The sequence below is a fragment of the Thalassophryne amazonica genome, unplaced genomic scaffold (assembly GCF_902500255.1).
Source record: "Thalassophryne amazonica unplaced genomic scaffold, fThaAma1.1, whole genome shotgun sequence".
NCBI lineage: Eukaryota > Metazoa > Chordata > Actinopteri > Batrachoidiformes > Batrachoididae > Thalassophryne > Thalassophryne amazonica.
In genome coordinates, this window is record NW_022986256.1 from 399,311 (window position 1) to 425,842 (window position 26,532).

The 26,532-nt window shown below is 42.2% G+C and overlaps 1 protein-coding gene across 2 annotated transcripts; it reads right to left on the minus strand.

Annotated features, from left to right (window-relative positions):
* Window positions 1-938: 938 nt before the first annotated feature.
* On the minus strand, window positions 939-25,838 carry ltb4r2b (leukotriene B4 receptor 2b). 2 transcript variants are annotated; one of them, XM_034165388.1, is made up of 6 exons: window positions 25,710-25,838; window positions 25,471-25,586; window positions 7,786-8,383; window positions 3,744-3,944; window positions 3,598-3,641; window positions 939-2,524 (listed from the first exon to the last, which is right to left on the minus strand). In XM_034165388.1, exons 3-6 carry the CDS (start codon window positions 8,362-8,364, stop codon window positions 2,254-2,256), a joined length of 1,095 nt encoding a protein of 364 aa, XP_034021279.1. In that variant the 5' UTR covers window positions 8,365-8,383; window positions 25,471-25,586; window positions 25,710-25,838; the 3' UTR covers window positions 939-2,253. The 2 variants fall into 2 exon arrangements, with proteins under 2 accessions (XP_034021279.1, XP_034021280.1); XM_034165389.1 differs by lacking the exons at window positions 25,471-25,586; window positions 25,710-25,838 and adding an exon at window positions 12,910-13,054.
* Window positions 25,839-26,532: the final 694 nt, after the last annotated feature.

Genomic DNA, 26,532 nt, shown 5'->3' on the forward strand with positions numbered 1-26,532 from the left:
TATGAAAAAACCATACAAAAGCATCTGGACTTTTGCTTTTGTCCGGTGAGTGCAAATATGTGGTTTATACGATGACTATTTAGGCAAGTTTTACTGTAGTTTGTATATAACTTTGTTTGCTACATTTGTACATATATTTTTGAAATTTACAATTTATATTTGCAAGTTATAAAAATGGTTTGTTAAACATGTTTGTTTTTCACAGTAAAAGACTTTCTACTTGGATTTTTTTTGTGCGAATTTAGGTCCATTGTGTTAATGCAGTATGTCAGAAGGAAAGAAAAACTATGAAGTCACACGGGTTAGATGCTGAAAAAATATACCAAATAAAGCAAAGTCAATGGTGTTTTTTTTTTTTAATTATTTTTAAAGGTAAATTATAAAGGTAAAACCAAAAGTAGTCAAAATGGCTAATTATACCCTGGACCCCAAATGGCTAAATTGTCATGTAAAATGTCTCCTTAAATAAACTCTGAAACTGCCAAATAAAATAATTTGTATAATTCTGCAGTGTAGTTTTATTTTAATATATTTTGTGTATATATATATATATATATGTGTGTGTGTGTGTGTGTGTGTATATAAATATATATATATTATATATATATACGTGTGTGTGTAAGGTCATTTCCAGAACAAGATTGGGGGGTAAAATAACGAAGGTAAAAAGTGCTTCATCGTTTGGAGCTCAGATTAACGCTCCATCTGTTCGTGAGCCACTTAAAAACTAATTTCTCTTGAAATGAAAAAGACGATACATTTCTTGCTTTTTGAAGAAATGTCTGTTTAATAAAAAGTTGTTTGACTCGGGCAGCTTTATTGACCAAGTTGACATAAATCTATAGAAATGACTTTTAAATGATTTAGAAAAAAAGACCCAAACCGTGTTGTACAAGTACGACATTTATTTATTTTTCCATTTTTCATAATCTTGTGCAGCAGTAACGATTGAATAACAGTAACTCATTTGAAACTGGTTCAGTGCATCACAAATTTTCAGTCAGATACAATGTTTTGTTCAAGTTATTAATCTAAGGATAATTTCATAAGAAAAGGAATTGAGACTTTCTCAGTCTACGGAAAGTATTTACAGTCTTTAAACACTCAGTTGTGGTTCAACTGCTAGTAACACTGGTTTTATTCATGCAAGTCACTTGTCATACGTTACAATACACACGATGCGATTCATATCGCGATACATGTTCCAGGTTTAATAAGTGATTGTGAGCGATGACTTATAAAAATGACCAGTTTCCCCTTTTGCATGTTAAAAGTCACTTTCTACAGAGTAACTGGTTTTAAAGGTATCTAATTATTATGAAAGTTGTTCCTGTAAATGCCACAAATGCAGGTGTACAAACTGAATCGGAAGCAATTAAGAGACTGCTCTTGCATCTGAACATGCAGGGCGTGGCCTTTATTTCATGGAAAAGTTAAAAGCACTTTATTCAGCCAGGCTTGTACCCTGCAGGGAGCTCAGCAGTGGTACACAAAAGACCAAGCTGGCCAAATCTGCAGACAGCTGGTCTGCGCAGAGCACAATGCAGTGAGTGATTAAAATTTTGCATATACAGCTGATAAATCTGTGTGATAATCAACAGACCATCGCACGGCAGGGGAACTGCCAGGAACACAGATATACGTCTTGGTTCATAAACATGCAAGGCAGTAGTGTAGAGGACATTGGGGTGTGAACAGGTTTACATGCAGAAGTAGTGGACATTCACTGGTGAACAGGTTTAATATACAGTGGTTTGGCTCATCACTGCGCAAGGCAGGAAGCCCAATGTAATTGTAACTGGCTGACATTTACTTATGAACAACCTCTGACTTGGTGAATTATGTCGGAACAACTTGTGCGTGTGCACTACACAGGCTTCACCGTATCATGAAGCGTGTTGAATTGTGACTGAGCCTCAATTCAACAGTGATCATAATTTCATGGAACCATAAAACTGGATATTTTACAAAAAGCACAGATGGATGGAAAACTCAATAATGACCAAGGAAATGTTGAAGAAATGTGCTTAGTCATTTTCAAACTTTTAAATCAAACTAATGCGCCACTTGGCTTTAGTTCCATTCATTATTTACGCGTCAAGTTCAGAGTATCATTTCTTGTGTCCATACTGAGGACCACACGCGGCTTTCAGCACATTCACAAAACTCTTTCATTCATTTGGTCTCAAATTCAGTTGCTTTAAAAACACTTATCCTCACCATGTACTGACACAGTGTACAGTGTATCGATGCTCAGATAGCGTTGACGATTCTGTTCCCGTTTTGTACTGTTGATGGTCCACTGCTAGTTGAGGAGTTGCCGTCTCTGAGCGCTGTGTTGTCTTTGCGGTTCTTCCCTGTGGGGTCCACCGAAGCTCCCTCAAAGAGCCGCGCCATGAAGGCCACACCGCTCTTCTTCATGTAGGACTTGCCAGCGAAGGTGTAGAGGATGGGGTTGGCACAGCTGCTGATGAAGGCCAGAGCGGAGGTCACGGCGCGACTCGACCGCCAGATACGGTTCAAGCTGTAGGAAGGTTGAGCATTTTACTCCATAGCTAATGTCTTTATACTTTCCAAAAACCCGAAATCCATCCAGTGGTCTTTCTAAGACCTTAATGTGAAGTTTGTGGAGATGGAAACCAAAGTGTGCCTTCCTCGCTTTAGCCTTAGCCATTTTAAAACCAATGAGAAAATGTTTTGGGTTTGGAATCCTGTCAATGTCATAAAGGTGAAGAAGTCACAGTTACATTGACTGTGTCAGGGTTTGAAATTTGTAAATCTTATTTCATATTGTGCAAGAAAAAACAAAAATGGGAAGATATTTAAGCAAGAAAAACAGTTGATGAAAAAAGATTTCTCCAAGCAGCAGTGGCCACCAGAGGGCAGTACTAGAAAATGAAACATAATCGGGCTTTCCTCGTGTGGGCTTTAATGTTGCTATAATTGTTCATTTATCTTGAATTGCTTTCATTGTTGTTTGTACAACAATATTTTATTTGTATATTTTTTGTGTCTGGACCACAGTGGAAATAATTTTAATCAACCAATCAATAATTAGTTTTCAGTAGCTCCAGTCTGAGCAACATTAAAATGACAATAGCAGCAAATAGAAATTTTTTTTAACAACTACAAAATTTATCTTTTTACCTTTTTTCTCAATGAAATTGATATTTGCGTTATTAAACATCTTAATCCAAACTTATTAAATAACCTACTCAATAAAATATAGCAGTTTTCTGGAACAAAACCTCAACTGAGCTGATTATCCTGAATCACGGTAATGAGAGAACTCAGTCTTTGGGAGAAATCGGCCCGGGTTAAGGTTAGGTTCGGGTTTGGGGCCGGGTGAACGGTTAGCCCCGGGCCCAGTTCATACATGGGGTAGAGTTGGTAGCTGGCTGACTTCTCCTGTATCTCTGAATCACCAGTTTGGACAGAAGAACCTCCCTGTTGCATTTTTTTTTTTCCTGAAACACTGTGATGTTATTGGAGTTCTTTAGTTAGATTTTTAGACTTGAAGGACCCGTCGTAATTGCGTGTGTTGATATCAGTGAAGTGTTTGAAATGTTGCACAGGGTTAGAACTCGTCCTACTTACACTGTTTTTGTGGGGGAACCATCTTTGTACCACTCGGCTGCCACCTTGAACAGAAGAACTCATGCTTAATGTTCGTTCAAAGGTCAAGGTTCCATTATTTAAAATCACTGAAGTGAATTATATCAGAGGAATTGGCTGTAACCCACCTGTATCATGTTGATAACGTGGTAGGGCAACCACAGGAGGCCAAAGGTCACCACAATGGCCAGGATGAGATTCTCACTGCGGACCTTACGCTGGAACCTGGTCTGCTTGAGGCGTTTCAGGATGAGGACGTAGCTGGTTATGATGACTGCATAAGGGAGTATGAAGCCCACCACCGTCTCAAAGGCGTACTGGAACCTCACCTGCATCCACAGTCAGACCACAAACAGGTGAGTTCCTAAAACCACTTAAAAGTAGAAATCAACTTATCTGGGCGTCTCCAAAGGTTTGCCCCAAAGTGATAATCAATAATCATATGCACTCAAAAAAATGACTCATTGGATGAACTCAATTCAATTATGTGCAGGATTTCTAATAAATATATGTAGACCCAACTCAAATAAAGCACATCCATGCAAGATGCTTTAATTTCCCTTACCAAAAAGTAGTACATGCAAGTATGTTTCAAGTATACTTCCAGTTTACTTTTTATATACTTATCAGTACTGCTTTTGGTAAGGGTTAATTTAGTTGGGACAACATTTATTTATTAGATGGAAATTCAGTCCAATGCATCAGTTTTTTGAGTGTGGGTTCTTTGTAAACAGACACTGGCTTCTTGAACAAAACAAAGCTAAAAAGCATGTCTTAAAAATGTACTTCCAGGTGTCAAATGTACTGTGATCCAAACGCGTAGCCTGTACTGACTTTTCCTTGAAATGCTGATATTCACGTTTACACCATTTTGAAGAGGTCTGACACAGAGTCACCCCAAAGAACCCGGTGTCTTCCACAGGCCGTGTTAGGTCAGGCTTGATGGGAAGATATAAGTCCTACACAGGTCGTGAGGTCTGTTGGTGCCGGCACTTATCTCCTGATTCTGTAGCATGAAGCGGAGGGTCTATGACTCCCCCCTGAACGGGACGCAAGTTACTTCTCCAGCCAAGGCTGGTACACATTTACAGCTGGGTGGACTGGGACAATGCAGATTACTGTCTTGCCAAAGGACACAAGACAAATACCATGAGCAGGATTCTAACCCAGGTCTAGATATTTAAAAACTCATCTACCCACTCTGGGCCATTTATAATTGTTTTCAACTTGAATTTGTATATTCTCATCCACTTTATGCTGCAGATTCTGTAGATAAGCACCGGTGTTCTGTCGAGATGAGCTCGTAGCGTAAATCGACAGCTAACGTGTTGAGATGAGCTCCCTATCGTGTTTCACTATCACTGAATATGTGATTTTTAACAGTTAGCTTATTTTGATGGGCTGATAAATACATAAATTGTTCATCTGGACGTAGTAATGTGTATATGTAGTCACTATAAAAAGATAAGTATTCTTAACCTGGAGGCAGTTTTTTTTTATTAATGTGATAATCGTTCATCACAGTAAAAATGCAATAAAAAAATATTACAACCCCAGTTCCAAGTCTGTCTGGTTTTCAGAAATTGCACTCCACTGAAACCACTTTACTTAAAATGTCTAGTGACATTTTGATGACAGCAGACCCTGGAGAGTATACAGTTCTGGTTTTACTACAACCCCGATTCCAGTGAAGTTGGGACGTTGTGTAAAATGTAAATAAAAACAGAATCCAATGATTTTCAAATCCTCTTCAACCTATATTCAATTGAATACACCACAAAGACAAGATATTTAATGTTCAAACTGATAGACTTTATTGTTTTTGTGCAAATATTTGCTCATTTTGAAATGGATGCCTGCAACATGTTTCAAAAAACTGGGACAGTGGTATGTTTCCCACTGTGTTACATCACCTTTCCTTCTAACAACACTCAATAAGCGTTTGGGAACTGAGGACACTAATTGTTGAAGCTTTGTAGGTGGAATTCTTTCCCATTCTTGCTTGATGTACGACTTCAGTTCAACAGTCCGGGGTCTCCATTGTCGTATTTTGGGCTTCATAATGCGCCACACATTTTCAATGGGCGACAGGTCTGGACTGCAGGCAGGCCAGTCTAGTACCCGCACTCTTTTACTACGAAGCCATGCTGTTGTAACATGTGCAGAATGTGACTTGGCATTGTCTTGCTGAAATAAGCAGGGACGTCCCTGAAAAAGACGTTGCTTGGATGGCAGCATGTGTTGCTCCAAAACCTGGATGTACCTTTCAGCGTTGATGGTGCCATCACAGATGTGTAAGTTGCCCATGCCATGGGCACTAACACACCCCCATACCATCACAGATGTGTAAGTTGCCCATACCATGGGCACTAACACACCCCCATACCATCACAGATGTGTAAGTTGCCCATACCATGGGCACTAACACACCCCCATACCATCACAGATGTGTAAGTTGCCCATGCCATGGGCACTAACACACCCCCATACCATCACAGATGTGTAAGTTGCCCATGCCATGGGCACTAACACACCCCCATACCATCACAGATGCTGGAGTTTGAACTTTGCACTGGTAACAATCTGGATGGTCTTTTTCCTCTTTTGTCCACGGGCACGACGTCCATGATTTCCAAAAACAATTTGAAATGTGCACTCATCAGACCACAGCACACTTTTCCACTTTGCGTCTGTCCATTTCAAATGAGCTCGAGCCCAGAGAAGGCGGCGGTGTTTCTGGATGTTGTTGATGTTTGGCTTTCGCTTTGCATGATAGAGTTTTAACTTGCATTTGTAGATGTAGTGACGAACTGTGTTAACTGACAATGGTTTTCTGAAGTGTTCCTGAACCCATGTGGTAAGATCCTTTACACAATGATGTCAGTTTTTAATGCAGTGCCACCTGAGGGGTTGAAGGTCACGGGCATTCAATGTTGTTTTTCAGCCTTGCTGCTTACGTGTAGAAAGTTCTCCAGATTCTCTGAATCTTCTGATTATATTATGGACTGTAGATGATGGAATCCCTAAATTCCTTATAATTGAACGTTGAGAAACATTGTTCTTAAACTGTTGGACTATTTTTTCACACAGTTGTTCACAAAGTGGTGATCCTTGCCCCATCTTTGCTTGTGAGCGGCTGAGCCTTTTGGGGATGCTCCTTTTATACCCAATCATGACACTCACATGTTTCCAGTTAGGTGTTCTTTGAGAATTCATCAACTTTCCCAGTCTTTTGTTGCCCCGTCCCAACATTTTTGAAACATCTTGCAGGCATCCATTTCATAATGAGCAAATATTTGCACAAAAACAGTAAAGTTTATCAGTTTGAACATTAAATATCTTGTCTTTGTGGTGTATTCAATTGAATATAGGTTGAAGAGGATTTGCAGATCATTGGATTCTGTTTTTATTTACATTTTACACAATGTCCCAACTTCATTGGTTGTAGTTTTAGCCTACAATAAAAATGCACTGTGGTAGAGAGAACTGCACAGTTGTGCGGTGGAGGTGGGGTTCCTCTCAACGGGCCGCTCATCTCTTCAGGACACCGGCACCAGTGACCCTTTTCTGTGGAAGAGTTTGCCCCCTGAGATGAAACAGTCTGATTCTGTGGAGTGATTTACGTCCAGGCTCAAGACTCGTCTCTTTTCTCTTTCTTGAATTGTTCTTTTCCTCTTCTTGTACCATGTTCTTCTTACATTAATTGTTTAAATTTTCACTATTTGTTGCATTTTATGGTTTACAGTTGACTGCATGAGTTTTTCTTGTTTCGTGGTTGCTCCCTGCAGTGGTTTTGTGTTGTGTGTCAGATTCATTCTATCTTGTATAACGTGTTTAATTTTGGCAGTTTGTTGTCACTGTAATGGTCAGAGTGGGATGTTGTCCAAGTGAGCACCGTCCGGGATACAGGAGAAGTTGGCCTGATGTGAACTCAATCCCATGTATGAACTGGGCCTGGACCCTCGTAACCCTGTGTCTACCTTGACCCCTGTCCCTACACCGAACCCTACCTCTAACCCGAACCTGGTCCAACTTCTCCCGAGGGCCAAGTTTTGTTGTTACCTTGTGAAGCACCTTGGGGCGACTTGTGTTATGATGTGGCGCTATATAAAACAAAATTGAATTGAAATCTGACAAAAAGTACAAGACAAAGTTTGTCTGTGGACTTACGTGCTGCGGCAAACTGTGCCGGGGCTTGCATACCAGTCTTGTTGTATTTCTTTCATCTTTATCCTTCTCTACATCTCGAAACACTGCAGAGGGGATGGCAAAGAGCATCACCAACACCCACATGCCGACAAGCACCCTGATCATGACCTTCCTGTTGACCTTGGAGGACAGCCTTCTCGACAGCACCATGGCCACCATTCTGTGCAGGCTCATCAGCGTGATGAGGAAGATGGACGCGTACATGTTGGCATTGCACAGGTAAAACAAGGCTTTGCACATGGGCTTCCCAAACACCCAGGACTGCTTGGCCAGGTAGACAATGAAGAAGATGGTGAGCACCATGAGGAAGCCATCGGCCCATGCCAGGTTGAGGATGAGGAGGGTGGTGACCGAGCGGCGTCGGGTACGTGCCAGGATGCTCCAGACAATGAAGAAGTTGCCCGGGACACCCAGAAGGAAGACCAGGCTGAGGATGAGAGCACCCATTGTTGTGGATAAGTCGTTGCTGACGATGCTGTCATCTTCAGGGTTGGTGACGTTGGTCAGAGGAGTGAAGGAGGACTGAGATCTGTTCGACATGTTCCAGTCAGTTCTTAGCCTGAGGAGGAAATTTAGAGAAAAAAAAAACTGCTGATCCCATTTTTATGAAACTAAATAACACAGATAAATAAAGCAGGAGAAGAAACATATTTTGGAGCCGTTCTAAATAAAAGGGTCACTTTCTTAACATCGTTAGAGCAGGCATTTTTCAGTGTTTTCAACAAATTCTCAATAAATAGTGCCTGATCTCGGCAACAAGAGGAATCAGTCATATTTTATTTATTGTATGGTGGTTGTTTAAGTGTCATTCTTGAATTATATCAACCAAATGTTACCTTTTATAAATTTCTTCTAATTCTGAGATTTTTCCCTTTGGCCTCTTCACTAAAATTCTGGCCTCATGACATCATCAAAAATATTGCCTTTTATCCTTTCTTTTTATTGTAAGGGATTTTCTTGTGATCTCTTCTTTAACATTATTATCCTGTGATACCATCAGAAACAATTCAGTTTATTCTTTTTATTGGTTTTCTTATGATCTCTTCGCAAAAATGCTTGCTTTATGGCATCATAAAAAGATTTTTCTCCTTTTTATTATTGTAAGTGTTTCTGTGGTGTCTTCAACATTGCCTCATGACATCAAAAATATTGCCTTTTATCCTTCTTTTTTCTTGTAAAGAGTTTTCTGTTATGTGCTGACGCGGGTCAGAGAACCGAACCAGCATCTGACAATGGCCCAGCGCTAAATAACCAGAAAGCGGTTCCAAGAAACAAATTTATTCCCCCTTATGTGCAATAATCCGTGTACAACATAAATAGTCAGCTGTCTTGGCAAGGTGAAGGACGGCGCGCTCTCCAGCGCGCAAATGGATCAAAGCCCGGCACTTCTGGACTCAGATTCACCGCCGAACACCCTCCAGGTGGATACGACAAACTGACTCTGTGAAGGACGGAAAAGGTGAGGTAAGTCAACAGAGCTACAACAAATATCCTTCAGAGGCAACACATTCAGGTCTGAATTTAAGCCTTATGTAAATGAGCAGCTTCTCACAACAGGTGGAGGATCATCAGTCCGTACGCCACGGCAGTGAGAAGCGAGCTGCACAATTCTCATCAATGTTCAAATATACTGCGTAACAAAACACCAAATTACTATTAACGATTATTCAGACGATAATCACCTCTGATGTGTGCTGACAACATGTGTCCCTCACCCGTCCTCCTTCACAGGCACGATGTGTCAAACCCTGGCGCGGTCCTCAGCGTCTCACAAACGAAAATCACAAGGTCGAGTTCCCAGCAATTCTGCTCAAATCACTCATGGCTTAAATGCAGAATGCCATCTCATTATCTGCTTCAGCTGAAAGTCTTTAAGTCTGCACGTGAGCATCATTCACAGGTGCTGCAAGTTGTTAGGCCTGCACGTGAACATCCTCCACAGGTGCAGCCAATAGTTCTGATGAGGGTGAAGGACTCTTCCGCCAGCACCTTCTCCACAGAAAAAAACAGTTTGCATACCACCTGGAGAGCAAAGAAAAGAAAACAGCACCCAAATGTCCAGCCAAACCCCCCAGCACACAACATTTTCCTGTGATCTTTTTAACATTACTGCATTACGATACCATCAACAATTTTTCTTTTTCCTATTTTTTTATTTCTTTTTTTATTTTTATTGTAAGAAGTTTTCCTGTGATCTCAACATTATTGCCTTACATCATCAAAAATATTTTCTTTTTGTCTTTATTAATTTGTCCGAGGTTTTCCTCTGATCTCTTCTTTAACATTGTTGCCTTATGACATCATCAAAAAGATGGCCTTATTGCCTTTCTTTTCTGTAAGTTTTCCTGTCATGCCTTCTTTAACAGTATTGCCTTATGATACTGTCAAAAGCTTTTCCTTTTAGTGTTTTTTGTTGTTGTTGTAAGAGGTTTTCCTGTGATCTCTTTATTGTCTTATGACATCATCAAAAATATTTTATTTTGTTCTTTCTTAATTTGTCTCAGAGGTTTTCCTGTGATCTCTTCTTTAACATTACCTTATTACATCATCAAAAATGTTGCCATTTATCCTTTTTTTTTATTGTAAGTGATTTTCTTGTGATCTATTCTCTTCATAAAAATATTTTATCTCTAATTGTGACATTTTTTTTTTTATTTTAACCAGCATTATTTCCTTATTGCATCATCTAAATATTTTGGTTTATCTGCTAATCTTTTTCGTAATGTAACGGTTAAGTTAAATATTTTTCTTTTACTGTGAATAATGTCATCCTTTGGTGTCTTCACTGACACTATTGCCTTATGACATCTGAATGTGTTGTCATATGCATTCTTTTAATTAGAAGGCAATTTCTGTCATCAACTCTACTTCTTTTCATCTCTCTTTTTCATCTCATGTTTTCTTTTTTCCGTAAGTCTTGCCTTATGCTGTCACACAGAACTATAATTCCACAGACTTGCTGATCTTGTCTAGGATAAGTTGTGATGTGTGAATGCAGTCTGTAGAGATTTGGTGTTTGCAGTAAATCATTTCACTGTCCACATGCGTGTGCTGAGGCCACATGGAAAAGAAAAAAAAAATCCCTCAGACTTTGGATTGCTCTGGTCCGTATTGTTCAGATGGCAGAGGCGTACACACTCTGAGTGCCGTTCTAGTTTGAAGCCGTTTCTTGGTGACATGTTATTTATGAATGTACAGCTCATGTTAACAGTCAGGTTCTTATCTTTAATCATATCTGAATTTCACTTTTTGATTATCTGTGATGAAATATGTGTGACTGGCAGATTTAAGTGTTTTACTTTATGAGAAAATTGTAAAAATATAAAAAGTCATCTTTTCACAGAAATGATGGAGAAACCACGTCTGCTTCCTGATCTGACAGGTTCTTTCTTCCTCTTCTGGATTTTTCCACCACTTTAGAGTAGCTGAAAGTGTTTTTGAGAAATCCTGCAAAAAGCCAAACAAACAAATCTGTCTGACTGAAACCGATTATGAATTAATTATTAACTCTGATCAGATGATGCCGCAGACGCTCACCAATCGATAGGATGCTCAGAAAACTAACCGACCCTGAACACAACAACAACCAAACAAACTCTTTTCAGACTTGAAGTGCAGGGCAGACGTCCGTCCCATGTTTTTATTAACAGAGACGGTGTGGAAAAGCTCCACAGCTCTAAATCTATCCACATAGTGAACAACATGTCCTGGTCCACTAACACACAGTCTTATATAAATTACCTCAGAGTGGTACTTGAGTGAAAGTACAAGTATCTTAGCATAAAATTACTTTGGTAAAAATTAGCCTCCTTTGAAAATATGACTTGAGTAAAAGTCTTAAAGTATCTAACATTTACTGTACTTAAGTATCAAAAGTAAATTTCTCATATAAAGTATACTTTGAGTAAAAGTAAAATCCAAAACAAGTGGAAAGTGAAATGGAGACACGTAAAAAATAATCCATTAGGGGGCCTCATCCCCTATAAAAAGCTGGATCCACCTCTGGCAGATGAGGTGGTGTTAGTGACAGGATGGATGAGCAACAGGTGGATGTATGTAGCTGTAAATAAAGTTGCCATTCAGTCTTTTTTCTAGAAGACCCACACACCCTTTTCTGTGAAACAACAGTCATTTATAGCTACACAGTTGTGCCAAATTGAGGGAAAAGTAAAAAAAAAAAAAAAAAAAAGATGTATCACCACCACCAACCACAGCTAAGCAACCAAACGCAACGCTTTTTGAGCTGCATTTGTTGGTACTGACATTTTCCCCTCAGTTCTGATCCTGCGCTGCGTTTGCAGTCTGAAGCCCAGGTGGTTTTCACCCTCCACCCTCCTCTTCGTCAGCAGGGGCGCAGAGTCATCTTTTAGTTTTTTGTCTTTTCAACTTGTTTTTTGTCAAATACGGCACTTGATGCTACGCTCCGGCTGTAAAGGACTGTGTCTCTTCCCGCTGTACAGCTGCGCTCTGGCTTACTTTCACCTCTGCAAACAGGCGTTACCCAAATCAAACTTCTTGCACTTTTATATTGTAGTATTGAGTAACAAAGATGTTTCAGGGAAATGTATCAGAGTAAAAATATACATTTTATTGATGAAATGTAGAGTAAAAGTGAAAGTCACCAGAAATGTAAATAACGAGGTAAAGTACGGATATGTCAAAATTCTAGTATTTCTGTAACAAAGTATTTCTACTTGGTTACAAGACTGCTAACAGAGTCCTCAGGAAATATAGTGTGAGTGGAAGCTGTTGGTGGAATTTTATCGTTCTACAATCGAGTGTCTTCACATCATCATCAGCGATCACTCTGAGCGAGTAGGATTGTCCTGCTGTTTGTGGGCCGTAGGTGACTGATGAGGCCAATTTACATGGTGCTCCCATACTGCTCGGTGTCGAAATCCAAGCCCTCGTCTGTGTCCTGACACATGGGTAACGGATCAAGTGGAAGCCGGTGAAATACAGTGGGGACCTTGTGTGTCCTGTGGACATTATGGTACCATGAGGGCCCGACAGGAACCCTGAATGTGAGAAACTGGACAGGAGGTATTGGCTTGTAACCCATTGGCCATGAAGGTGGTCACGAACCGTGTGTTTGTTGGAGCGTAACGCCGTTCCCACGTTAGACAGCCACAGGCGTCTCTGGATCAACCCTGGATGGAGATTTTCTTCATGTCTACCATCATCCCGTCCAGGAATCTATCAAGAGACGATTTTCCTCCCCACTGAGGGACAACGAGCCTGCATCCTACACACCACAATATAAATGTACGGGTAAATATAAATCTCTGACGGTGCTTCGATTTCATCATGTGACTTCATTGTGACATCATTCATACTGAAAAATCACAAATATTTTGATGATCAATCTTCTTCTTCAGCTGTTCCCATTAGGGGGCGTCACAGCAGATCAATGATTTCCATCTCACCCTGTCCTCTGTGTCTTCCTCTGTCTCACCAACCACCTGCATGTCCTCCCTCAGCACATCCATAAACCTCCTCTTTGTCCTCCCTCTTCTCCTCCTGTCTGGTGGCTCCATCCTCAGCATCCTTCTCCCTATATACCCTGGGTCCCTCCTCTGCACATGTCCAAACCATTTCAAGCTCACCTCTCTGACTTTATCTCCAAACTGTCCCACCTGATATGTTCATTCCTAATCTTGTCCATCCTCGTTACTCCCAAAGAAAATCTCAACATCTTCAGCTCTGCCACCTCCAGCTCTGCCTCCTGTCTACATCATCCATTCAGTTTTTCAGACCACTTTTTCCTTGACCTTTCACCAAACTGCTCCAAAATGTAATCACCTCTTGGTATCTAAGTAATAAGCCCACCAGGTTTGAAGGAAATCCATCCAGCCATTTTTAAGTTACCTTGAACATGCAAAACATTGTCCTGCTATCGCTGCTTCTCAAAACTCACCAGCTACCTTTTCCCTCACTTGAGGCCATTGCAGACACCTGCTACCCCCCCCCCACAAGAGCCAAAACTATCATCAAAGTCTGTCCTCACCGGGGTCACCGCCTCTTTGACCTCCTGCCCTCAGGCGGGCGCTCCAGGTCATTAAATACTCGGACCACTAGACTCACCAGCAGCTTTCTTTCCCAAAACTTTTCACATTCTAAATTAACATACAAAACTACATAGTTCTCATAATTCCTTTATGACATCATTTTGATTTCTGATTTTTTTATGATAACAGACTGCAATCTGTGTGATGTTTATAGTTTTTTTATTTAAAATATTTGTTGTGTGGATTTCTTATGTGAATGTCGTAGGAGTAAGACTTAATTTCATCATATTTCTATGTGATTTCTATTTATTAGTCCGTCTCTCTGCTGAATCTCTCTGAGCACCTGAAACATTCAAACTGACATCTGAACATGTGAGAGCCAGTGGATCTATAAGACATATAATTATCTTTGCTCATTAATCATGCAGATTAGGTTTTGTTTGCAGCAGCAGCCTGATGCAACGTCTGAAGAATTCAGGCTCTGCAGCAGCAGCGTCTCAGTCAGCAGGCTTCAACACGCTGAACCCTCAAAATTACCACATCAGCTCCCAATGTCTGCTTTACTTTGGCTCCTTATCTCTCTCACTCACTGTTTCAGACTCTCCTTTCATGCAAGAACGTAATTATTGTTCTGGACTGAAGTGGTCAAACACCCTCAAGAAAACAGCCTCAATTTTAATGTCTTTGAGGGCAACATGTTGGACGTTTCCACTCTGAATGGGAAGATTAGTCAAGATGGGCTTTTTTTCAACATTGTTTCCATTGCATTTTCAATTTTCTAGATATAAAATAACTTTTTTTGTTTCAAGAAACAAAGGCCTTTTGGTGTAACAACAGTCACACTGTAATTAGACTAATTAAAGATGAATCTTACTTTTTGTTGATGTCATTTCACCTTGTGTCAACTGGCAAATGCAAGAAATGGTGTGTAAAAATGAAGATGTGTGGGAGGTACACACACAAAAATAAAAATAAATGCAAAAAAAAAACAAAAAGTGACCAGAAACTGTACCAAGAGTCACTTGAAAATAACTGTTTGTTTTGATCTCTAACAGGAATGATGTCAGTTTGCTTCACACATCATGATATTATCAATCAATCAATTTTATTTATATAGCGCCAAATCACAACAAACAGTTGCCCCAAGGCGCTTTATATTGTAAGGCAAAGCCATACAATAATTACAGAAAAACCCCAACGGTCAAAACGACCCCCTGTGAGCAAGCACTTGGCGACAGTGGGAAGGAAAAACTCCCTTTTAACAGGAAGAAACCTCCAGCAGAACCAGGCTCAGGGAGGGGCAGTCTTCTGCTGGGACTGGTTGGGGCTGAGGGAGAGAACCAGGAAAAAGACATTTTTGAAGTAATTAGACTTTTTGACATAATTTGTGTAGGACTTTCCTCCCAAAAGGAAACTTTATCCTTTACCTTTTCTACTTCTGATCCCTCCCACATCTACAGCTTTCCCTTTTTAGCCTTCATTCAGAGGAACATGTTGCTAGGATGTTAGCACTAGAGATAAGACATCTTTATCTCTGCAAACCACACGTACTGCTGTGAAAACAGAAAAAAGCTCTTATTTCCTCCTTAAGTTGTGATCATTCCTGTTCTGGTCTCTTTGAGGTCAGCTCATTTCCTCTTTCTACCAGCAGATGTGTCTCAGACCACTTACAGATTTCATGCTTCAGACCCACAAGAGAGACGAGAATTAATGGAACACAGCGCATATGAATGAAAAGACACTGATGGATCTGTGTGTGTGTGTGTGTGTGTGTGTGTGTGTGTGTGTGTGTGTGTGTGTGTGTGTGTGTGTGTGTGTGTGTGTGTGTGTGTGTGTGTGTGTGTGTGGTGTGTGTGTTTCAGTGATTTTAAACGAGCAGGCAGTTGTTGATTCATGAGATATAATGTGAATATGTTCAGGCTGAAGGAAGTACAGGTAATTTATTCCTCCTCTCTTCTGTATAAAACCTGTGTAACCTCTTAATTTTGCTCTATGAAAGACTTCTTTTTAAATAACCTCTTAATTTTGCTGTCTGAGTGAAACACCAGTGACACAACTTCAGATAAATCTAAAATTATCTTCCTTAAACTCAAACTGAAAGCAAATGTCTACAACTTGATATAAATGAATTAAAAATCTAAAGTCCAGCTTCCTGATGAAGTGGTGTAGAGGAGGATTTTCTTCAAAAGAAGACCTGAAAGTTCAGCTACAGTTTGACAGAAAGTAAATCTGAGATGAAAGGCTGGATTTGATGTTTTGGTGAAAGAAACTTCTGTATTTCTTCATAATTGATGTAAATAAAGTCCAAGACATATTCAGTGACTTGGAAATGTTCATGTTTCCATCCCCTGACTTGTCTGAAGAAAACTGGCAATAAAACTGATTATTATTTACAGGTTTTATCAAGTTTTAGAGATTTTCTTTCAGTTTGAGCTTGAGGAAGATAATTTTAGAATTTTTTATTCTTTATATTTTTTTTTATTTCTTGTATTTGACATGAATAATGCTTAAAAAGGTGGTGGGTGGGGGTGGGGTCTGGGAGGAGTTGAAAGGCAAAAGAAAAATGCTTAAAAGGTAGGATTCTTGGGGAGGGGGCAGAGCCCCCACCCACCTCCCCCACCCCCAGAAGCTGAAAGGCAAAATAAATAAATAAATAAAATAAATCCTTAAAAAGGCAGGGATCTGGGGGAGGCGGAGCTCCCCCCAGAAGCTGAAGGTTTTAGTCATGCTAATGCTCCCCTGAAGCATTTGCTCAAAAAAAAGTCTGAAGGTCCTAAATGACATGGTGAGATGCTGAGTTATCGTGCACGCCAACTCCCGCTAACTCAAAGCTAACTGCTAGATAGTACTCCTCCGTGGTTCTTGAGCATTCAAATTTGTGTCATTAATTCTTGCAAATACACAGAGGGTTATCTACAAATATTCCTTGAATTTTTCCAACTTCTGCTCTTGTTAAAAGTTCATGACTTTAACACCTTTTTAAGCATTTTTCTTTATCTGCCTCTCACATGCCTGGAAAAGCTCCTCACCATCTAACCATGTCCTTTAGGTCCTTCAGGCTTTTTTCAGTAAAATGGTTCTTGGGAGCATGACTGAACTCAGCCACATGGGGTGTGCAGCCAGTACATTCTGAGTGCCGGTCCCAAGCCCGGATAAATGAGGAGGGTTGCGTCAGGAAGGGCATCCAGCGTAAAACAAGCTAACCGAACTATGCAGACTCAGAATCGAATTCCCATACCGGATCGGTCGCGGCCCGGGTTAACAACGTCCGCCACCGGTGCTGTTGCCCAACAGGGTGCCGGTGGAAATTGGGCTACTGCTGGGCGAAGACGACAAAGAAGAGGAGGAAAACGTCGCCACGAACAGCGGGAGAAGAAGAAAACTAGAAGGGTGGAAATGAGAGTGGGGACTTTGAATGTTGGTAGTATGACTGGTAAAGGGAGAGAGCTGGCTGATATGATGGAGAGGAGAAAGGTAGACATATTGTGTGTGCAAGAGACCAAGTGGAAGGGAAGTAAGAGCAGGAGCATCGGTGGTGGGTACAAGTTGTTGTACCATGGTGAGGACAGGAAGAGAAATGGTGTTGGGGTCATTTTAAAGGAAGAGTATGTTAAAAGTGTGTTGGAGGGAAAGCGAGTGTCTGACAGGGTGATGAGTGTGAAGTTGGAAATTGAAGGGGTGATGATGAATATCATCAGTGCATATGCCCCACAGGTAGGTTGTGAGATGAAGGAGAAAGAAGATTTCTGGAGTGTGTTAGATGAGGTGGTGGAGAGTGTGCCCAAGCATGAAAGAGTGGTGATAGGAGCAGACTTCAATGGGCATGTTGGTGAAGGGAACAGAGGTGATGAGGAAGTAATGGGTAGATATGGTATCAAGGATAGGAATGGGGAAGGACAGATGGTAGTTGATTTTGCAAAAAGGATGGAAATGGCTGTGGTGAATACCTACTTTAAGAAAAGGGAGGAGCACAGGGTAACATATAAGAGTGGAGGAAGGTGCACACAGGTGGACTACATTCTTTATAGGAGATGCAAGCTAAAAGAAATCAGAGACTGTAAGGTGGTAGCAGGAGAGAGTGTCACTAGACAGCATAGGATGGTTGTTTGTAGGATGACTTTAGAGGTAAAGAAGAAGAAGAGAGTGAGAGCTCAACAAAGGATCAGATGGTGGAAGCTGAAGGAGGAAGACTGTTGGGTGAAATTTAGCGAGCAGGTGAGAGAAGCACTGGTTGGAGGGGAAGCAATTTTGGACAACTGGAAAAGTACTGCAGATGTGGTGAGGGAGACAGCTAGGGCAGTACTGGGTATGACATCTGGACAGTGGAAGGAAGACAAGGAGACTTGGTGGTGGAATGAAGAGGTCCAGGAAAGCATAAGGAGAAAGAGGTTGGCGAAAAAGTTTTGGGATAGTCGGAGAGATGAAGAAAGTAGACAGAGTACAAGGAGATGTGGCGTAAGGCGAAAAGAGAAGTGGCAAAAGCAAAGGAAAAGGCATATTGCGAGCTGTACAAGAAGTTGAATAGTAAGGAAGGAGAAAAAGGACTTGTACCGATTGGCCAGACAAAGGGACAGAGCTGGAAAGGATGTGCAGCAGGTTAGGGTGGTAAAAGATGCACATGGTAATGTGCTGACAAGTGAGGAGTGTGTGCTGAGAAGGTGGAGGGAATATTTTGAAGAGTTGATGAATAAAGAAAATGAGCGAGAGAAAAGGCTGGATGATGTGGTGAGAGTAAATCAGGAAGTACAAGAGATTAGCAAGGAAGAAGTGAGGGCTGCTATGAAGAGGATGAAGAGTGGAAAGGCAGTCGGTCCAGATGACATTCCAGTGGAGGCATGGAAATGTCTAGGAGAGATGGCAGTAGAGTTTCTAACCAGATTGTTTAATAAAATCTTGGAAAGTGAGAGGATGCCTGAGGAGTGGAGACGAAGTGTGCTGGTTCCTATTTTCAAGAACAAGGGTGATGTGCAGAGCTGCAGTAACTACAGAGGCACAAAGCTGATCAGCCACAGCAAGAAGTTATGGGAAAGAGTAGTAGAAGCTAGGCTTAGAAAACAGGTGAAGATCTGTGAGCAGCAATATGGTTTCATGCCGAGAAAGAGCACTACAGATGCAATGTTTGCTCTGAGAATACTGTTGGAAAAGTACAGAGAAGGACGGAAAGAGTTACATTGTGTGTTTGCGGACTTAGAAAAAGCTTATGATAGGGTGCCAAGAGAAGAGTTGTGGTATTGTATGAGGAAGTCTGGAGTGGCAGAGAAGTATGTTAGGGTAGTGCAGGACATGTACAAGAATAGTGTGACAGCGGTGAGATGCACAGTCGGAATGACAGACTCATTCAAGGTGGAGGTGGGATTACACCAAGGATCAGCTCTGAGTCCTTTCTTGTTTGCAGTGGTGATGGACAGGTTAACGGATGAGATCAGACAGGAGTCCCCATGGACTATGATGTTTGCAGATGACATTGTGATCTGTAGTGAGAGTAGAGAGCAAGTTGAGTCTAGTCTGGAGAAGTGGAGATATGCTTTGGAGAGAAGGGGAATGAAAGTCAGTAGAAGCAAGACTGAGTACATGTGTGTGAATGAGAGGGAGCCCAGTGGAATAGTGCAGTTACAAGGAGTAGAAGTGGTGAAAGTAGATGAGTTTAAATATTTGGGGTCAACTGTTCAAAGTAATGGAGAGTGTGGTAGAGAGGTGAAGAAGAGAGAGCAGACAGGGTGGAGTGGGTGGAGAAAGGTGGCAGGAGTGATTTGTGACCGAAGAATATCAGCAAGAGTGAAGGGGAAAGTTTACAAAACAGTAGTGAGACCAGCTATGTTGTATGGTTTAGAGACAGTGGCACTAACAAAAAGACAGGAGGCAGAGCTGGAGGTGGCAGAGCTGAAGATGTTGAGATTCTCTTTGGGAGTAACAAGAATGGACAAGATTAGGAATGAACATATCAGAGGGACAGATCAGGTGGGACGGTTTGGAGACAAAGTCAGAGAGGCGAGATTGAGATGGTTTGGACATGTGCAGAGGAGGGACCCAGGGTATATAGGGAGAAGGATGCTGAGGATGGAGCCACCAGGCAGGAGGAGAAGAGGGAGGACAAAGAGGAGGTTCATGGATGTGCTGAGAGAGGACATGCAGGTGGTTGGTGAGACAGAGGAAGATACAGAGGACAGGGTGAGATGGAAACGATTGATCTGCTGTGGCGACCCCTAACGGGAACAGCCGAAAGACAAAGAAGAAGAAGGGAGCATGACTGAAACCTTTCAGCTTCTGGGGGGGGGGGGGGGGGTCTGCCCCCCATACTCCCCACCTTTTTAAGCATTTTTCAATTTTGCTTTTCATCTGCCCCCCCCCCCCCCATTACAGTCCTCTTAACCCCCTGCCATTTTAAGCTTTTTTAAAATAAAGCTAAACTGATAAACCACCCAAAAATTTATAAGAAGCTACAGACAACTGATAACCAATAACTTCTATTATTGTCTCCAGTACACTTGCAACTATTAACACGATGATTTTGAATTTTAACACCACGATCGCTTCTGGTAGCATCAAAGGTGACGACAGACTCAAACAATGAGTCAGCACTTCGGTCTTAAGCCCCTTTCACATTGGCGTATTCATAGAGCTACTTATTGTGGCATAGCGGCCGAGTTGAGCAGCTCTACGCCCACTTACGTGAAGTTTTTTCTCCCTACGCAGCAGTATGTTGAGGGCTACGTGCGTAGGATGGAAGAAATTAAACGTTTAATTTTCTTTGGCGTAGAGCGCTGGACACAGTTTGAAGCAAGTCTGTGCAACACGGCGCTCCTGTACACATCCAAAAACTGAGTGCTGCATCCAGAGGAATCAGCTGGAGAACATGAGAACATGATCACACAGCCCACAGGGAATCGAACCTCAACTCAGAAACAGAAACAGCAGGTTGGTCACTTGCGCTCTCTCTCTCTCTCTCTCTCTCTCCTCTCTCTCTCTCTCTCTCTCTCCCTCTCTCCCTCTCTCTCTCTCTCCCTCTCTCCTCCCCTCTCTCTCTCTCTCTCTCTCTCCTCCCTCTCTCTCTCTCTCTCTCTCTCTCTCTCTCCCCTCTCTCTCTCTCTCCCTCTCTCCCTCTCTCTCTCTCTCCCTCTCTCCTCCCCTCTCTCTCTCTCTCTCTCTCTCTCTCTCCCTCTCTCTCTCTCTCTCTCTCTCTCTCCCCTCTCTCTCTCTCTCTCTCTCTCTCTCTCTCTCTCTCCCTCCCTCACTCTCTCTCTCTCTCCCCCTCCTCTCTCTCTCTCCCTCTCTCTCTCTCTCTCTCTCTCTCCCTCTCTCTCTCTCTCTCTCTCTCCCTCTCTCTCTCTCTCTCTCTCTCCCTCCCTCCCTCTCTCTCTCTCTCTCCTCCCCCCCTCTCTCTCTCTCTCTCTCTCTCTCTCTCTCTCTCCCTCTCTCTCTCTCTCTCTCTCTCTCTCTCCCTCCCTCCCTCTCTCTCTCTCTCTTCTGTCAAATTGTAACTGAACTTTCAGGTCTTCTTTTTAAGAAAATCTTCCTCTACACCACGTCACCAGGAATCTGGATTTTATTTTTTTAATTAATTTATATCAAGTTGTAGAGATTTGCTTTCAGTTTGAGTTAAGAAAGATAATTTTAGAACAAATGTATTTGAAATGGAATAAACAAATTAAAATGTGTGAAATACCAAGTGTTCCAATACTTTTGAGGGCAACTGAGAAACAGTGAGGAGCAACATCTTACATCTCATATATAGTGCAGCAGATAAGAGAATATTTAGAGTGGAATCCTGCAAATGGTGATACAAACATCAAATTCAGCACAAATAATCCATAGACATAAAAAAAAACACAGACTGATTGGCTACTTGAATTTTCAACAGGCAGTCAGGTAGGGGTCAACTGAAGAATTACACAGGGATCAAAATTAAAAGATGCTCCAATCATATAGAAAAATACACCACATTATTTGCCTGATCATAAAGATTCCAAAAAAGGTAAAGATTGGACAATCTGTGACTAAATGTTATAGAGTTATGAGATAAAAGCAGCAAGAATGGTGACAAAGGTCAGTTTCAGTTTGTACAGGGGTCAAAGGTTAAAGTTGCACCATTGATTTTGCTCCAGCTGTATTTGTGCTACCTTTGATGCTTGTATCACAATTTGAAGGATTGTTTCAGTTATCTGCTGCACTAATAAGCCAACAGAGCATGAACCAGCTGCTGTCTGTTAGCTTAAACATATGTGTATATAAGGCAAACCGAATTATTGGATAAATGGTGCTTTTAACAACGTGGACCTCATTTCTGGGATCTCGTCTGTCAATCCAGGAAGTGGTTGACATTTGAACATTTCCTGTTTTACTGTGGATGTTATGTGTCGGACGCAGCTCGGAGAACCGACCAGCGTTTGAAGGACCCAGTATGAAATAAGCAGAGCACGGTACAAAGGCTAACTGAATTTAATACATAACAGTGAAAATGTGATAACAAAAGGTGCGGCCTGGCGTGGTGCGCTCCCTGCAGCGCTAACGGTCCGGAGCCAGAAGCTGTTTCGGACCCAAGGACCCCGCCGACACCCCCCAGGTGGCCGCAACAACCGAGTCTGTGAAAGAAGGAACCATTATGTGAGTCCACACTCTACACACAGAACACTTAAAGGTGTACAAACAGCAAACACTTCCTGGCTTGATTACTGATCAGCTTCCCAACCTGCAGGCATGGAACATCCCGTTCACAAAACTCCACCGCAGTGGAAGCTGATACATGACTAACAAACAGCTCAATACAATAAGGTGTGAGGGACACCACATTTACTGACTGTATAAATGTTAGTCACAAAATCCAACGTACCTCAGGAAGTGTGCTGACGAGCGTGAGACCTCACCCCCTCCTCTTTCACAGACCGTGCATCAAACCTGGACGTTTCTCAGCATCCGCTGCTGATGAGATGGCTCCCGAGACGACGATCTCACCCGTCTGGTCACAAGGTCGAGTCTCTGGCAAATACACACTGTGCACTCCAGTCTTAAATGCCAACATGCTCCAATCCATCCAGATGCACCTCAGCTGTGAGTCCTGACGAGTCGCAGGTGATCAGGGTGAGGTCCTGACAGCCTCAGCAACACAGCCACTCAGTCCCAAATGCACGCCACCTGGGAGGAAAACAAACAGACAAACAAACCGGCAGCCAGGCCCCCCCCAGCCATATAACAGTGGATTTGAATTTTGGGACTTCCTGTTTAGGACACCCTGTACCATGAGTGAGCTTTGTGTTGTGTGGGCCGCCAGAAGAGGAGGTACTGCTGGCCCACCACCAGAGGGCGCCCTGCCTGAAGTGCGGGCTTCAGGCACGAGAGGGCGCTGCCGCCACGGACACAACCAGGAGTGACAGCTGTCACACATCAACTCATGACAGCTGTCACCCATCTTCATTTCATCACTCCATAAAAGCCGGCTGTCATCTCCACCTCGCTGCCGAGATATCATCTACCTGTGAAGGTAATTGTCTCTGCTAAACTGAAAACACTGACTAATAGTCTGAACTTCTTTGCAGCCGTTTTCCTGTAAGTGTTTCCTTATCTGTGGGATTGGCGTTTGGTGTGATCAGCGACGGCTTTGCTTCACACCCCAACTGGATAAGTTAGACAGGAGCTGCACGTGTGTGTGATTAGAGGTGGAGGTGACTTTCCACCTTTTGACTGTTTTTGTTACTGGGTGTGCACACACCCACATCTCACTGTTTGTGCTCCTCACCAGCAGTACCAGATCCGACAGTCGGGGACGGTGATCACCTGGGAATTCGGGACTTGGCGACTCCAGTATTCACCGGGTTCTGTGGCGGTGGAAATCGTGTGGTTCCGGCTCTTCTCAGGACAGACGTCTTCTATCCTCGAGCCTGCCCACACGTCACCTTGGTGTATTGACTGCTGTCAGATTCTGTGATTGTATCATCGTTGTGCACATTCACAACATTAAATTGTTACCTTTTGGCTCATCTATTGACCGTTCATTTGCGCCCCCTGTTGTGGGTCCGTGTCACTACACTTTCCCCAACACTTTGCTCATAATAAAGAACACAATGCTAATATGGCCCAGAGTATTTTAGCATTGTGTTATATTTGAGACTGTAAAGATATTTTGGAAAAGTGGAAAAACATGGAAGGAATGTGCAATGGAAATCTAGTTGTGTATTCGGCAACAGTTTGTTACAATTGTATGTAAGCGGATTTCTTCCATTTTGAAATTGGGAAGGAAATCTGTGTGAATAATTGGCTGTGGGAGACTGTCCTTATATCCAGTGATTTGTAAATGTTCTCTCCATCCCATCATTTTTTTTTTTTTAACTGACTGTAAAAGTGGTGATTTTATATTCAAACTGTTATGTGTCGGACGCAGCTCGGAGAACCGACCAGCGTTTGAAGGACCCAGTATGAAATAAGCAGAGCACGGTACAAAGGCTAACTGAATTTAATACATAACAGTGATACAAAAATAACAGAAAGTGCGGTCTGGCGTGGTGCGCTCCCAGCAGCGCTAACGGTCCGGAGCCAGAAGCTGTTCGGACCCAAGGACCCCGCCGACACCCCCCCAGGTGGCCGCAACAAACCGAGTCTGTGAAAGAAGGAACCATTATGTGAGTCCACACTCTACACACAGAGAGACCACTTAAAGGTGTACAAACAGCAAACACTTCCTGGCTTGATTACTAATCAGCTTCCCAACCTTCAGGCATGGAACATCCAGTTCACAAAACTCCACTGCAGTGGAAGCCGATACATGACTAACATACAGCTCAATATAAAAGGTGTGAGGGACACCACATTTACTGACTGTATAAATGTTAGTCACAAAATCTAACGTACCTCAGGAAGTGTGCTGACGAGCGTGAGACCTCATCCCCTCCTCTTTCACAGACCGTGCATCAAACCTGGACGTTCTCTGCATCCACTGATGATGAGATGGCTCCCGAGACGACGATCTCACCCGTCTGGTCACAAGGTCGAGTCTCTGGCAAATACACACTGTATACTCCAGTCTTAAATGCCACCATGTTCCAATCCATATAGATGCACCTCAGCTGTGAGTCCTGACGAGCCGCAGGTGATCAGGGTGAGGTCCTGATAACCTCAGCAACACAGCCACTCAGTCCCAAATGCAAGCCACCTGGAAGGAAAAACAAAATACAGAAACAAAAAGGCAGCCAGGCCCCCCCAGCCATATAACACAAACACACACACATTTGTTGCATTGACTTTCTGTTTTGGTGCCTGTATTTTAAATATGATTCTTCTAAAGTACTTTTTTTTTTATTGTTTATGAGAGGAAACTGTACACTTTAGTGAAATTACTGAGCGTTGATATGACTTTCAGAGTCTTTTGATATTAAAGTGACCTCACACATTTATGGAACTATTTACCATCAGAAATAAAATGCAAAAGAGAAAATATTTAAGGCAAAGATCAAACTCTGGATTCATCAACAGTCCTGAGCTGAGCAGTAATGATATTTTGCATCCTGTCAAAATGTTTTAGAGCCCATCTTCTGTTTGTGCATTTGTAAATGATACACTTCTCTCCTGTTTATGACTCATATAACAGTTTGTATAAAGTGAATAAAAGCTGCAAACTAGTAAAAGCTAATCAGACCTGAGTGTGACTGACCTGTCTGAGGATGTGGTGGCGTTCTTCCTTGTGCACTGCTCGCCGTGCTTCTTCTCACCAATTTAAAACTCACTCTGCTGGCTGTAACCTAATAAACAGATTTTCTGCCTGACAGGCTACAGCAGAGGGAGGATGAAGGGAAGGAGGCGTGGCATGAATCTGGACATCCAGTGTAATGCATCTGAAGCATCATGCATACAGTGATTTTTTTTTTTTCCTCTCTATCTTCAAAAACACACCTTTTCCATTGACACAGATTCTGGCGCCCTGCAGCGTTTTGGGGCTGTTGCAAAACACAAAGTAGACTGAGTGATTCAAACGCTTGCACAAGGTCCCTGCACGCTGGATGCCAAGCGCTCGAGTACAAACATGCACATAGAAAACACACAGAAACGCTTCCGCGCAGGAGTGCTCGCGAGTTCACACAAGTCAGTGACGTTCAGAGGAATGCCGGAAGAAACACGGCACGAGCCGGAGCTGGAAAACCAAGCAAAGGCACGTTTTCCTGAAGCTTTACGCTGAAAGGTTCACTAGACACACATGTCCCCACGAAACGTTCAGACCAGGCTCTCGTGAGTCCGTGACACCTCACAGCAACTTTTCTCTGGCATCTTCCTTGAAACTGAAGGAATGAGGAAGCAGGAAGGTGTTTTTCTCTGAGATAAAGGAGAAAATATAATGAAATGGCTTCAGTTGGTGACACTCAAATTAATTAAGTTTGTCCAAATGAAGTTAACAAATGTTAATTTAATTTGGCTTAACCTAATTTATTTGAGTGTTAGCAGTTGTAGCATTTTCAGAATCAGAATCAGAATAGCTTTTATTCTCCAAGAGTCCACAAGAATACAAGGACTTTGACTTGAGCTGATCTCTCTCTGTACGGCGTGTAGAAATATACACTAAACACTGAGTAATTCCAGGGTTGCCAACTCTAGGACCTTGGCGAGAGATTGCTTGCAAAAAAATTTTGGTAAACCTAACCCTAATTAAAAAAAAGTCCTCATTTCCTAATAAAAATAATAATAGAAGGGAAACTCTGTTTGATTCTTCTCAATTCCACAT

Bases quoted from the DNA above. Each gene is read 5' to 3' on its own strand.
- ltb4r2b (XM_034165388.1), bottom strand. From the start codon at position 8,364: ATGTCGAACAGATCTCAGTCCTCCTTCACTCCTCTGACCAACGTCACC. The intron at 3,642-3,743 runs GTGGGTTACAGC...CTTCTGTTCAAG, and splicing joins ACGTTATCAACATGATACAG to GTGGCAGCCGAGTGGTACAA. The intron at 2,525-3,597 runs GTAAGTAGGACG...ACCTTCCTACAG, and splicing joins GGTTCCCCCACAAAAACAGT to CTTGAACCGTATCTGGCGGT.